This window comes from Mytilus californianus, unplaced genomic scaffold (genome assembly GCF_021869535.1).
Source record: "Mytilus californianus isolate M0D057914Y unplaced genomic scaffold, xbMytCali1.0.p SCAF_14, whole genome shotgun sequence".
Classification (NCBI taxonomy): Eukaryota; Metazoa; Mollusca; class Bivalvia; order Mytilida; family Mytilidae; genus Mytilus; species Mytilus californianus.
The window spans coordinates 25,862,266-25,877,103 of record NW_026262626.1 but is presented as its reverse complement, the minus strand read 5'-3'; the positions used below and the strand labels follow the sequence as shown (position 1 = coordinate 25,877,103).

At 33.3% G+C, this 14,838-nt stretch overlaps 2 protein-coding genes across 12 annotated transcripts in view; one reads left to right on the top strand and one right to left on the bottom strand.

Annotated features, from left to right (window-relative positions):
• Positions 1-1,008: 1,008 nt before the first annotated feature.
• Positions 1,009-14,838, top strand: part of LOC127724579 (trichohyalin-like) — an 81,705-nt gene continuing 67,875 nt past the window's right edge. For 7 of the 11 annotated variants that reach the window (XM_052231582.1, XM_052231587.1, XM_052231585.1 and 4 more), the window contains exon 1: positions 1,015-1,510. In XM_052231582.1, the coding sequence (XP_052087542.1) occupies positions 1,274-1,510 (237 nt within the window). In that variant the 5' untranslated portion in view covers positions 1,015-1,273. Of the gene's footprint in view, positions 1,511-14,838 lie in introns of all 11 variants that reach the window. The other 4 variants (XM_052231591.1, XM_052231590.1, XM_052231589.1 and 1 more) reach the window with 3 other exon arrangements.
• On the bottom strand, positions 2,331-6,197 carry LOC127724586 (uncharacterized). The gene is made up of 5 exons (XM_052231603.1): positions 4,979-6,197; positions 4,088-4,280; positions 3,714-3,817; positions 3,333-3,419; positions 2,331-2,697 (listed from the first exon to the last, which is right to left on the bottom strand). The coding sequence occupies exons 1-5, from the start codon at positions 6,011-6,013 to the stop codon at positions 2,365-2,367; spliced, it is 1,752 nt and encodes a 583-aa protein (XP_052087563.1). The 5' UTR covers positions 6,014-6,197; the 3' UTR covers positions 2,331-2,364.

Here is a 14,838-nt window from a genome sequence, read left to right as displayed (position 1 = left end):
AAAATCAATTTAGATGCCTTTTAAACAACTCTTGGCTGAATATGAGTTCATAATAAAGTCTTGGGCTTAGATTTTTACCCGATGTTTGCTTCAAATCATACAGACTTGATCTCTTTTTATTCATACAAATTATTAAAAAAAAATCTTGTCTCCATCATTTCCTAATTTTGAATTTCCCACATTCCCGTCCGTTTGGATTTCCACGGTAAAACGATTTATTCCACGTATGCATGGCCAAAATAAGTACATTTTCCATTCATTGTTGTGTTTTGTTATTAACCTTTCCTTTTATCTATTTGATTGTTTATTACTCTCTGTTTGTTTTTGCGCTTTTGTTATACATGCGCATCGAAACAGAAAAAAACCCACAAACAAACAAACAATCAAACAAACAAACAAAAAAAAAAAAACAAAAATGTCTTTCTTGTCAGTTCAGTTGCGTGTTATATATCTTACACCAGTTGTTTCATTGTGGCTAGTGGTTCAGTTACTTTTGATATTAAAAAATGACCACTCTAAACAGAGACAATATATGTCTCTGCTCTGAGCAAGGTCATGATATTTCAAGTTCATGTCCTTCATGGAAGTAGCACGCTGGTACACGATAAATGAAGAAACACCATTTGTACCTTATAATATTTAATAGATATCAATTTAAAGTTTTCCAGGACCCAAATGTGAAATCTATTTTTCTTAAAATCCATTTACTAAATAATACTGAGAATTTGGCCATCCATTATTTAAAAGTGACTACAAATAATTTCAGTCTATTATCACTCAATTGCTAAACGAAGATGTTTTAGTCTTTAAGAGAACGTTCGTACAATCTCAAAATTTAAATTTCACGATTAATTAAAAGACATAAGTACCACTTATTAAAGTGTGCATAATAATTGCAAAAAACTTAGTGAAAATTTAATCACTATTGATTGCGGATTTCAAGGCCCATTAACGGATCGATTACTTTGGCTTATTTAATTTCTTTTATCACATTTAAAACTTTTTTCATTTTTATTAAGTTGTTTGGAAAGATTATTAGTAACATAAATATTTACAACTCAAACGATTGAAAATTGAGATTTCGTTAAAAAGGAAACAGTGTTTACATCATTCTTTTACTCAATACCATTTCCCCGCGGAAACGTCACAGCACGCGACGAAAAATTGGAAATCCAACCGGAAGAGGAGCACGTTTTCACATGTAACCTTGGGAAAACGACGTTAGAAGATGATTCTGTGTTATTTTAGATGAGTGATAAGGTTTTATAGGTATATGGCGTTCATTTCAGCACCCACACTTTGTGAAATAACATATGATTTATCCGAAGAGGAGAAAAGTTACACACCTTTTCGATATCAATGCCGGTCCGCTCCTGGGACACGGGCAAATGTTCAGAGCCCTTCAGGGTACAGTGAAGTTACTAATTATAGTCTTCCAACAGGATTGACCGTTACTTACTATGAATATCTTCGTTCTCTTTATGACTCAAGGATACACAGTGCAAACAAGGCAAGTACATCGTGGGCGGATCCAGGTTTTTAGGTTCGACGACTTCCCACTTTCAGGTTTATGAATGAATTGCCCTGTTTAACCTGGGAACAGTATATATATGTAGGACTCAAATCTATGGTGGGTTCCAAATCTATGGCGGATTCCTAATCTATGGTAAATATGACGTCATGCCATCCCAAATCTATGGCAAAAAATTTACACTCCTAATCTATGGCAAGTTTTTTAAATTTTCTAATTATGACGTCATGCCATCCCAAATCTATGGCAGATTTTTTACAACCCAAATCTATGGCAAATTTTGTAATTTCCAAATCTATGGCGGATTTTTGTTGATTTAAAATCTATGGCAAATGTCGTGCAAATGGAAAACAATGCAGTATATACGACCAATGACTTGTCTAAAACAAATGGAGATAAATGACAACGTAAGAGTGTGTATAAACACTAGTGAAATAAACATGTTATAGCTGACTATGCAGTATGGGCATTGCTCTTTGTTGAAGGCGGAACGGTGACCTATAGTTGTTAATTTCTGTGTTTGGTCTCTTGTGGTGATTTGTCTCATAGCAATCGTACATGTCATACCACAACTTCTTTTGTATATTGTATAAATTATAAACCACATCATGACAGTAACCAAATTTATAAATGATCAATTTAAAAAGCTTAATAAAGACTTCATGATCTTGAAATGATGTGTCCCGTAAACATAAGCATTTTCTACTCTGTGCATGGTCATGTTTAACCGACACATTAACCAAATAGTAAGTCATTAAACAACAAGAAAGCAGTTTCTGTTTGTAAAAAAAATAAACACTTTGACTCTTCACATGCTATTTATTTTCTCCTGATCACATCTTTTTAATTTGATGACGATTTAAATCAAATTTGTATCCTGTAATTTGATCTGTCACTTTATACACTTTTCCAGCAGTAGACGCTGAAATTGAGTCTATGACCCCTTTCCTGAAATATCCTGTACTGAAAACTGCGGTGCCTTTGTTCATCGCAGGATTCGGTCTGTACATCACATTTTGTCCCTCTTCCGGATAGTAGGTAATGTCTTCCCTCAAACCATCGGAAAACTGCTCTAGTGGAAAAGCTGAAATTGTTTCCCGGTGAATTTGTTTATAAAAATCGGTGAGTCCAGTGTTAAATACCGGTAACTGTTTTTGATTTACATTCTACAAAAAAAAATAGTCTATAAGTATAAACAAAAAGTATATGTTGGCTGAGTGAAATCAAATCTAAATCATCTAGATAGATATACGAAGATGTGGTATGAGTGCCAATGAGGCAACTCTCCATCCAAGTCACAATTTGTAAAATTAAACTATTATAGGTTACAGTACGGTTTTTCACACCGAACAGCAAGCTATAAAGGGCCCCAAAAATGACTAGTGTAAAACCATCAAACGGGAAAGCCAACACGGTTTACTTATTTTTAGGTTAAAAAAATATATGCAAAGTGTAGCAGTTTTAAAATAAAGTTGATATACTAGTAATAACCGTACAAAGCAAACTAAAATTCAACTTTTACATTTTGCATTTGAATGGTTCAGCATTATTAAAAGTCTTATACATGTACATGTATACGTGCAGTCACAACACTTTTAAAGATTTCTATCAAATGCATCAAATTTTATGTTATATAGGACAATATTTTAAAAAGTACATCATACAGTTACAAACCTATTCTATACAACAGTATGTAAACAAAATTATTACATATTATGCTTACATAACGAGCAACAAACTACTAAGGCACAAAGTTTAAAATATAGGACATTTAAAGACAAATCCCAACAAAATCACATACCTGTGGATGAACTGGTACATTTTCTTTATTTTGCTCATTATAAAACTTTCTCTGATACATTTGTTTGTAGTATGGACTAACATTTTCCTACAAAAAAATAAACAGAATATTTCGTGTTATTTTGTGCACAATTTATCACTTAATATTTCACTGAACAAATAATACATTAATACACATGTAAAAATATTCGTCTAATCTGTAGGTTATACGGAAACTCATACAACAATAGGTTTTTCTATTTAAAAAAAAAGATATTTATGTATTGGTTAGGAACAAGTACGTACTCTTAAGATCTAATGTGTTGGTTTTCTTTCTTCTTCTTTTTTTTGGCGTGTGTTGAAAATTATAAACAAAGTAATGCACAAGGCTTAACATACTTACTTGCAAAATAACAGTTTGTGAAAATGATGGTTCGGGCACTACAAAATCATTTTCCTGGGTACAATCTGGAGGTAAATTGCCATGTTCTTCATTTACGCCATGGTCTGCAAAATAAAAACAAAAACTAATCAATTAATTTACAGTTAAATATAGCTAAGCATATGTTAAATTTGCATTTATTTTTATCACATGTAAAACAAGTAATTGTATTCATTTTTAGAATTAAATTTATAATTTAAATTTGTGTACTTTTATTAGTTTTAAATAATGATTGATTGTTTGTTGGTTGCTTAACGTCCAGTGGCAAATATTTCATGCATGTTCAGGACGATAGCTTTAAGTAAAAAGTTCATGCATATGTGTTTAAATCTTACCATGTAAAGTGAGTTCCTCTTCATTATGATTTGTACTGGCGAATTGGTTTCCACCTGAAGCCTCAGTTAAGGATGAGTGTAGCACATCAACAGATACTTCTGGGAGTTCTTCCTCTGACTCATTTTCATCAACATCTAATTCGGCGTGCTCTAAAAAGTCTCGTTCTTCTTTAGTAAGAGAAGCATAAGGTACCTATAAATACAAAGGTATGTTGAAAAGAAGATGCTCTTTTTATAATAAAAAATAATTTTCAATTTCTTTGGTGTGAAAAAAACCGTTGTTTTGTTGGTTTGTCTTTATTTCCTGACATTCGGCAAGTTATAATTTTTAAATAAATCTATAATGTAAAAATCTATCTCAACCGCAAGTTAAAAAACAAATACTGATATGAATAATAACCCTAATCAAATTTTTCTTAAGACACGTCTCAGGATAGCTTATTTACACAGACTAGACTGCATATTCTTACAACTTAAGTCACTAGACGGCACATTGTCACGGTAAGAGACTTAACATTGACACAGCCTACGGCTAAAAATAGTACATTTGCAAACTGAAGCGCTATAGTGCACATGACACATTCTATGGTACTTGAATGCACATTGACACAGCCAACAGCCCTAAACGGCACATTGACAGCCTACGGCCCTAGACGGCACATTGACATAGCCTACGGATCTAGACGGCTAATTGACACAGCATACTGCCGTAGCCAGCTTATTGACACATCCTACGGTCCTAGACGACTTATTGACACAGAATAGCTGTAACATAAAGTAAGAATACTACTATAAATGACCTAATTACTAAGATTTTTTTATAACACAAAGACTCAATTTTTAATTTCCGAAATAATAATTTAAATAAAATTAACGAAGTAAAGTAAATACCTGATCATCAAGCGGCACAGCAAAATTTGGTCGACTAAAAAATAGCTGATATGGAGTCTTTGGACGTGTGGCCTTGTTTAGCCTGTTGTTATATGCGTAATAAAATTCAGGAAGTTGATCGGACCAGTCTGAACGTTCTGACATTTTAATTCTAAAATACTCAGTCAGTGTGCGATTAAAACGTTCCACTCTGCCCTGACTTTGTGGGTGGTATGGTCTACCATGCATTTGGACTGTGTCAAATTGTATTACAACTTCTTTAAGATGCGAGTTCCGGAATTCTTTTCCATTGTCAGACTGTAGAATACGTGGAGCTCCATATAGATAAATGTAACTGAGTACAACTTTGCTTATTTCAGTAGCACTTTTAGTTTTACATGCTTGGCCAAATGCAAATCTTGAAAAACAATCAACGATATTACATATGTACTGATATCCTTTATGAGGTGGCATCTTTTTTAGGTCAATTTGCCATCTTGAATTTGGATAAGTTGCTGGTATTGGGCGTCTTGTTCTTTCTGTTTTTGGTAGAGATATAGCACTTTTACATTGTTCACAGTCCACGTAAAGATCAAATAAAAGCTTCACGTTTTCCCTTACGACTGGGAAAACAAATCTTCGAATAGATTCATAAATGCTGTGAGATTTTCTGTGATCTAATGCATGATTCTTTTTTACTAGATTAATTAAATCCTCCTTTGAAAGACATTTCCTATGAGGAGTAGCTAGGTCAACACTTTTTTTATACAAATGATTCGAAGTCAAATCATAAAAATAATTTTCCAAATATTTTCTAACCATTCTATCGTTCAACTGTTCATTGCAAAACTTGATTATTTTTGCGGATCCCCATTTTGGATTTTCTGCTTTTAATTTGCAAATGGACACTACCTTTGCATAGTCCCTCCAAAACGCTTCTGGATTAGGGTCCTTTGAAACTGGTTTCTTCTTTTCCTTTGCTAATACAAAACCTTCATCTGGAATGGTGTTCATGGGTTCCACCATCTTCAAATTCGGCGGCGGCGACGACGTCATATGGCGTTATTTGATTGTGACGTTATATGTAACTCTTTTTCCCGGAAAAATAGGCAATTTCAAAATCTGCCATAGATTTGGAGAAAACAAAAACTGCCATAGATTTGAGACGGCATTACGTCATATTTACCATAGATTAGGAATCCGCCATAGATTTGGAACCCGCCATAGATTTGAGTCCTACATATATGTTCCTGGTTTAACCTTGGGTCAATGGGAAAAACATGTCATTGGGCATTGTGACGTGAATATATTTATTTTTTTCCCTGGAAAATTCATAATTGGAAGATCCTGTAGTGTATCTATTCAATGAACCCTGTATACACCTTATCTCTATTTGTCCGCCATTACTGGACATCACAAAGATTCCTGTAAAATTTTGATGTTACAATAGAAAATTTCTGAAGTCACAAAGGTAATTTAGTGATTGTTGTATGATGTCGATAGTTTAAGTGTCGCTGCAGATCCTAGGGTCAAGTGGATAGTTTAAGTGTCGCTGCAGATCCTAGCCCTAGGGTCAAGTGATGCAGATTCCCAAATGATGATAAGGTCTATTCTTAGAGTTGATTTAATTACTATCGTTTGAGAGTTGACCAATTCAATCAATTGTCTCATCATTTTTATGTTCGATGAATGTATCTATCATATTCGATAGTAAAATTGTTAAAAGTTGATCAATTAAATCAACTGCCTCTTCTCGTTTTCAATGGTAACAATCGTATTGATTGTATTCAATCATTACTATCATTTAAGAGTTGATCAATTCAATCAACTGTCTCACCTGATTTTCAAGGGTTACAATTGTATCAATTGTATTACAATCATATCAATCGTATTCAATCGTTACGATTGTTTTGAGAGTTGATGAATTTAATCATTATCAACAGCTAGTTTTCAATGGTCACTATTGTATCAAGCGTATTTGATGTATTTGGTAATAACGATCATTCAAGTGTTGATCAATCAATCAATGGTTTCTTCTCATTTTCAAGACCCCTGATTCAGTGATTATATGGATCAATCATTACGGTCTAAGAGTTCAATTCAACGATAGACACACATGATCAATTGTATCTACATGTATGGAAACGACCTAATGTACATGCAATTTTTATTGAGTTGAGATTTGGTAATCAATCATCGGCAATCATATCTGTCATAACGATCTAGTGTTTGCAATTTGTTTATTGAGTTGATTGAGGTGATATTTGGTAATCAATAGTGATCAATCGTATCTATCGTAACAGTCAAGGGTATGCACTTTTTATTGATTTGATTGAGTTGATATTTGTTAACCTGAGTCATAATCAGTCATATCTATACTAACAGTAGAGGATTTTCACTTTTTAATGAGTTGATTGAGTTAGTATTTGTTGATCAATCATGATCAATCGTACATTGTATCTTTTGTAACTATCAAGAGTTTGCAATTTTTAATGAATTGATTTAGTTGACAGCTGGTTATCAATTGTGATCAATCATATCAATGGTTACAATCTATAGACAGCTTGTAATGTTTTATTGAGTCACATTTTTGATTGAGCTGAAATTTGTTGTTCAATTAATGTTAAACTAGACTTAGAGTATCTATGATTTTAATTAGAGTTGACAATTGATGTCAAATTATTGTCAGTCGATTGTATTGTTTATGATCACACAATAATCGATTGTTGATTGTGGAATATTGATTGTGGAATACTGTACTGTAATGGAACTAAAGATGGATCTTTACATTTTTTATTCAAGAACAATGTTTGTTTTCTCTTTAATATTGTAATTGTTATTTTATTAATTATTACAATGTTATTTTAAATGAATAGTACATGTATAGGTTAAGAAGACAGATACCCAACAACTTAAAAAGTAGATTACAATCAATATACACTTACAATGTATTTATAAACCAGTTTTCATGATACATGTAGAAATTATTGCAAAAAGACCAGAATATGTTTTTATGCCCTACCTACGATAGTAGAGGGGCATTATGTTTTTCGGTCTGTGCGTCCGTTTGTTTGTCTGTCCGTCTGTCCCGCTTCAGGTAAAGTTTTTGTTCAAGGTAGTTTTTGATGAAGTTGAAGTCCAATCAACTTGAAACTTAGTACACATGTTCCCTATGATATGATCTTTTTAATTTTAATGCCAAATTATAGTTTTGACCCCAATTTCACGGTCCACTGACCACTGAACATAGAAAATAATAGTGCGAGTGGGGCATCTGTGACAGAGGAAAATGCAGCTTCGTTTATTATTTTGGACTTTAATATAAAATTCTCAATTTTGATATTTTGGACTTTAATTCTCTGTGTTTCATAATTTCTTTTTAATTTATGTTTTCGTTTCTATTTACATTTAATATCCAGGACTTAAAATCAACATGCTTTGATATGCAATTTAATTCTCAGTTTGGACATTGAGTGACATGTTTTATTCTATTAGCTAATTAGTGACATTATACCTTTTTCATTATTATATATTTTTAAATATCATAATCAGATTAGTAAATTAAGTTTATTCTTCAAGTTCTAAAAATAGTTTAATCCTTGTCAGTGAACAATATTACTCAAATTAATTGTTATTTGTTATGTCTATACTTGTCAATTCAATTGTGTATAAATACTTGTTTATAATTTTTATAAGCAAGATTTGGACTCAGGACTTTTCACTGAACACAGTCCATCTGTAATAAAAGTATTAGTATTCCATGCTGAATTATTGGTTTATTCATCGCTAGTTCCAGAGTCTCAAGAGTTAGTTTTCACCAGAGTTTCAGTGCTAAAGTTCTCATTGCTATTCACAGCAATCGTTCGTTGTGTGATCAGGTGCATCACACAGTTTCAGTAACAAGAGGCCATTCAGTCAGGCTCTTGTACACAACCTTACAAGTCACCCAGTTTCCCCGGTGACAGATTGGTGGACGACGACGGCGTGCTGACTTCTATGCTCAGCACACGATCCAGAGACCTCAAGCAGCCAAGCGAGTTCCCCAGACAAGTAGCGTAGACAATATTCAGCGATGGAGTACAGCTTACGACCACAATGGAGACCATGGAATGTCCAGTCAGGTTACAGTCCAGCATGTGGAAGATGCGGTAAATTTCACAAATTCTATTTATGCAATTCAATCAATCAGAGATGCTATTTGTGTGGAAAGTTCGGACATTATTCGAGTAAGTGTTTTTCAAAAGCAGCAAAGAACAGACAAAGTACACCAGTTCATGTAAAATCTCGAAAGCAAAAGGAGCGTGATACAGCTAGAATGACCAGCTACATTGAGCGCAAAAATATTATCCGAGCCTTACCGTTCTGTGGTATGAGAAATTCAGCTTTCGTTCAATATTTGGATATTGCAAATGTGCTTAAAACAGAACTAAATGGTGTTAAGCTGAAATTTTCAGAGGAAAAACGTAAAAATTCAGAACAACAAAAGTGCATCCAGGACTTAAAATTTCAATTGAACAATACAGAGAGTGTTAAATCCGAGAGAGACCAGTTAAAACAAGAACTTGAAAACATTCGGCAACACAAAGAACAAATTGCTTCGCCTATAAACGTACAAGAATATGTACATCAAATTCAGGAATTGCAAGACCAGGTTATTGAAAAAGACAAGACTGTGAAAATGGTCCAGGATCTTTACTATTTACGTTCCACCGAATTTACGGATGAAATACAAACATTGAAAAATGAAAAATCAGACCTTCATTCAAAACTGCAATTTCATGAACATTCTATCAAACAGCTGACAGAAGAACTTCAAAGCCTTCGTCATGAAAACTACATGTTGTCTTCCAGCCAAAACCAACAGCGACCCAACTATAACAACAGACACTATAACAACCGCAGAGGAGGCCGATTTAGATAGTGCTAAGTCCGAGGACGGACTTAATTGGGAGGAGAGGCATATGTGACAGAGGAAAATGCAGCTTCGTTTATTATTTTGGACTTTAATATAAAATTCTCAATTTTGATATTTTGGACTTTAATTCTCTGTGTTTCATAATTTCTTTTTAATTTATGTTTTCGTTTCTATTTACATTTAATATCCAGGACTTAAAATCAACATGCTTTGATATGCAATTTAATTCTCAGTTTGGACATTGAGTGACATGTTTTATTCTATTAGCTAATTAGTGACATTATACCTTTTTCATTATTATATATTTTTAAATATCATAATCAGATTAGTAAATTAAGTTTATTCTTCAAGTTCTAAAAATAGTTTAATCCTTGTCAGTGAACAATATTACTCAAATTAATTGTTATTTGTTATGTCTATACTTGTCAATTCAATTGTGTATAAATACTTGTTTATAATTTTTATAAGCAAGATTTGGACTCAGGACTTTTCACTGAACACAGTCCATCTGTAATAAAAGTATTAGTATTCCATGCTGAATTATTGGTTTATTCATCGCTAGTTCCAGAGTCTCAAGAGTTAGTTTTCACCAGAGTTTCAGTGCTAAAGTTCTCATTGCTATTCACAGCAATCGTTCGTTGTGTGATCAGGTGCATCACACAGTTTCAGTAACAAGAGGCCATTCAGTCAGGCTCTTGTTACACAACCTTATAGGTCACCCAGTTTCCCCGGTGACAGATCCATGTACTATGGACACAATCTTGTTTTTTAATATTTTTTTTCAGCAATAATAGTATACTACATGTACATGTAGCTGATATGTGAAAATCTTACAAGCTAGCATTGACTTTTTAGCGTGTAGATAAACATGGTCAGAACTGATTAAACATAAGATTTTTTATTTTATTTGTTTGTGTTGTTAGGTTGCATACCCATCAATGTGCATCCAAAATATCCTCGATATATAAATTTTAAACCAATAAGATTTATCGAATTGTTGACCTATGACAACAGATATCAAAATTCTCTGGAGTTGTTTGGAAAGAACAAACATGATTTTATCTTAAATGCCATATCATCCATTCAACTTGCATGTACAGGGTTTTTACAGTAGTCTTTATTAATAAAACTTTTGAGTGTTTACAAATGTGACTTGCAAAATTATATTTAATTATTAAAAATCAGACAGTTCCATTAGAGTATTTGGATTTTGCTTCTCAGACTTCTCATTTATATACATTGTATTTAAAATACAGAGTCATTCCTTAATGAGCTGAAGTCAAAGGGACCGACCTGACAAAACTATTTGTCTCATCTGAGATTTGAGACAGAAGAGGTTTTGAGCTACATCCCCCACCTCCCTCATTTCAATACTTTAACTTGTATTGTCAACCTGGTATGTTTAGGGAGGGTGAGATGCCTTTTATATCCAATTCATTTGCATCGATAGTATATATAATATTGAAAAAAATTCTCGTCAGATGTTTACAAAGATTAAGGAAATATAAAAAATGGAGGTACTTGAGAAAGGAAACAAATCATTGTAGATATATTTGATATATATATGTTTTACACTTTCTCTTTTGCTAGTTATCTGTTAAAAAGTTGAGTTAAATAATTTAGAATTATAAATTTAATTATAATTTTAATGATTCTTTTATCTTTAATGGATTTTATCAACCTGGGTCTATTAATTTCTTTAATAAGATAAAATGTGTTCAACATGTATTCATGGTTTTAATTTGGAGTAGCATTTTAAATGATGGAAAAATCACATGGCTAAAAATTTGAAAACAGTTGTCAAGAACTTTACGTTTTAATTCTATACCATGTATACATGTGCAAAGGTTCCTAGATTAGACATGTATTTATATTTGACTTTAAATTCAACTGGACAGTATTCATATATTTAATTGCAAGTTGTTCATGATTTACATGTATGTACATAAAGTGGGCTTAAGAAGTTCTTACACCATTCTTTGGTGCTTTAAGATTGAACAATGGTCAGATTTAATACTTTTACCTTTGGATAATTGTGTAATGTTTAAATAAAAACCTTGAAGTGCCGTGTAAATATTTAAACCTTTAAATTGATGTGATTATAATGAAAAAGCAACGAATTATATGTGTAATTATCAAAACAAATACACCTACCGTAAATCATAATGTTTAATTGGCGTATTTGGTTTGAATATTTTCAGTCTTTTATTTAGAGTTCGTGTTCGGTTTTGAATGATCTTGTAGTGCTTTCATTTTTGGTTCTTTTTTTTTTTTAAATTGAATTTATATAATGAAGTGTCACTTTAACTTTTAGTTGGGTTTATATATGGTGTGGGGGTAAAACATGTCAAATGGCGAGAAAGATAATATCGGTTTTCAGTTTTTTTAATTAAAAAATATGTTTCTGATTTCTTCTTTACTTTAATGAAATACATTTAGTGCATTAAAGATGGATCAAATTGATAGTACGATCTAGTGGTCTTCCTGATTGTAAAAAAATTAAAATCAAGTGAATATGCGACATTTAAAAAATACAATAATGCATGTCTTACATAAAGAAATTTTAAAAGTTAAAAAAAAATTGTAAATTGAAATGTACTTGTTACCTATTATCAGGTTTGATTGAATAAGATTAGTTACAATTGACAAAGTATTTTGTAGTATATCCCTGTTTACATGTACTTACATGAAAAAGTTAATATATATCCTTGTCCTTGAAGAAATATGTTGATTGTTATTTTTATATGTCAGTAAGGAGGCCATTGTGAGCTAATGGATTCGTTTAGCATCCATGGACCATCTTTTGTTAACTTTTCATAATCTCATCAATGCATATGAAACTAGATGTATTTGGCCAAAGTTATCAAAAAGTTGTTAGAAAAATTGTAATACATGTATTGTACATTGTAAGGTCCTGTATGAAAATATTTCTCATTCATTCTCAAGTTGGCAATGGATGATCGATAAATAAAGTTGCAACAAGAGACATTTATTTAGCTTACTGGTCATTTTTCCAAAAATAAATTTGAGCTATTAAAAATCTATAAGAAGTTTATAGGAATGATCAAATGGGGAAACAGATCGATGGCAAAAATAAGTTCCCATTGAACCTTTAATTGATGATGTTTATCCATATTTGCATTTTTATCATATATTGGTACGACGTTGGCGTCGTCGTCGTCCGAAGACACATTGGTTTTCGCACTCTAACTTTAGTTTAAGTGAATGGATCTCTATGAAATTTTACCATAAGGTTCAATACCACAAAAGGAAGGTTGGGATTGATTTTGGGGGTTATGGTACCAACAGTTAAGGAATTAGGGGCCAAAAATAAGCATTTTTGTAACTTCCAGACATAACTTGTGTGTTAGTGTATGGATCTCTCTGACATTGTACCACAAGGTTCCATATCACAAAGGGAATGCTGGGATTGATTTTGGGGGTAATTGCCTCCAAATTTTAGGAATTAGGGGCCAAAAAAGGGGCCAAAAAACAAGCATTTTTCTAGTTTCAGGACAATAACTTGTGTGTAAGTGTATGGATCTTTTTGAAATTGTACTACAAGGTTCCATATCACAAAGGGAAAGCTGGAATTGAGTTTGGGGGTAATTGCCCAAAACGTTTAGGAATAAGGGGCCAAAAAAGGGGCCAAAAATAAGCATTTTCTAGTTTCCAGACAATAACTTGTGTTCAAGTGTATGGATCTCTCTGAAATTGTACTGCAAGGTACCATACCACAAAGAAAAGGCTGGAATTGATTTTGGGGGTAATTGCCTCAAAATTTTAGGAATTAGGGGCCAAAAAGGGGCAAAAAAACAAGCATTTTTCTAGTTTCAGGACAATAACTTTTGTGTTAGTGTATGGATCTTTATGAAATTGTACTACAAGGTTCCATATCACAAAGGGAAAGCTTATGAGGTGCTGACCAAGTGTTGTTACTTTGTAGCCGATCCATCATCCAAGATGGCCGCCAGCGGGGGACTTAGTTTAACATAGGACCCTATGGGAAATACATAAAAATGTCTTCTTTTAGAGAACCACTATATGGAATGGAACCAAACATGGCATGAATGTTCCTTATGAGATGTTGACCAAGTGTTGTTATTTTGCAGTCGGTCCATCATCCAAGATGGCTGCCAGCGGGGGTCTTAGTTTAACATAGGACCCTACGGGAAATACATACAAATGTCTTCTTTTAGAGAACCACTGAATGGAATGAAACCAAACATGGCATGAATGTTCCTTATGAGGTTCTGACCAAGTGTTGTTACTTTGTAGCCGATCCATCATCCAAGATGGCCGCCAGCGGGGGACTTAGTTTAACATAGGACCCTATGGGAAATACATACAAATGTCTTCTTTTAGAGAACCACTGAATGGAATGAAACCAAACATGGCATGAATGTTCCTTATGAGGTGCTGACCAAGTGTTGTTACTTTGCAGTCAGTCCATCATCCAAGATGGCCGACAGCAGGGGACTTAGTTTAACAAAGGACCTATGGGAAATACATACAAATGTCTTCTTTTAGAGAACCACTGAATGGAATGAAACCAAACATGGCATGAATCTTCCTTATGAGATGCTGACCAAGGGTTGTTACTTTGCAGCCGATCCATCATCCAAGATGGCCGCCAGCAGGGGACTTAGTTTTACATAGGACCCTTTGGGAAATACATAAAAATGTCTTCTTTTAGAGAACCAATAAATGGAATGGAACCAAACATGGCATGAATGTTCCTTATGAGATGTTGACCAAGTGTTGTTACTTTGCAGCCGATCCATCATCCAAGATGGCCGACAGCGTGGGACTTAGTTTAACATAGGACCCTATGGGAAATACATACAATTGTCTTCTTTTAGAGAACCACTGAATGGAATTGAACCAAACATGGCATGAATGTTCCTTATGAGTTGCTGACCAAGTGTTGTTACTTTGCAGTCGATCCATCATCCAAGATGGCCGC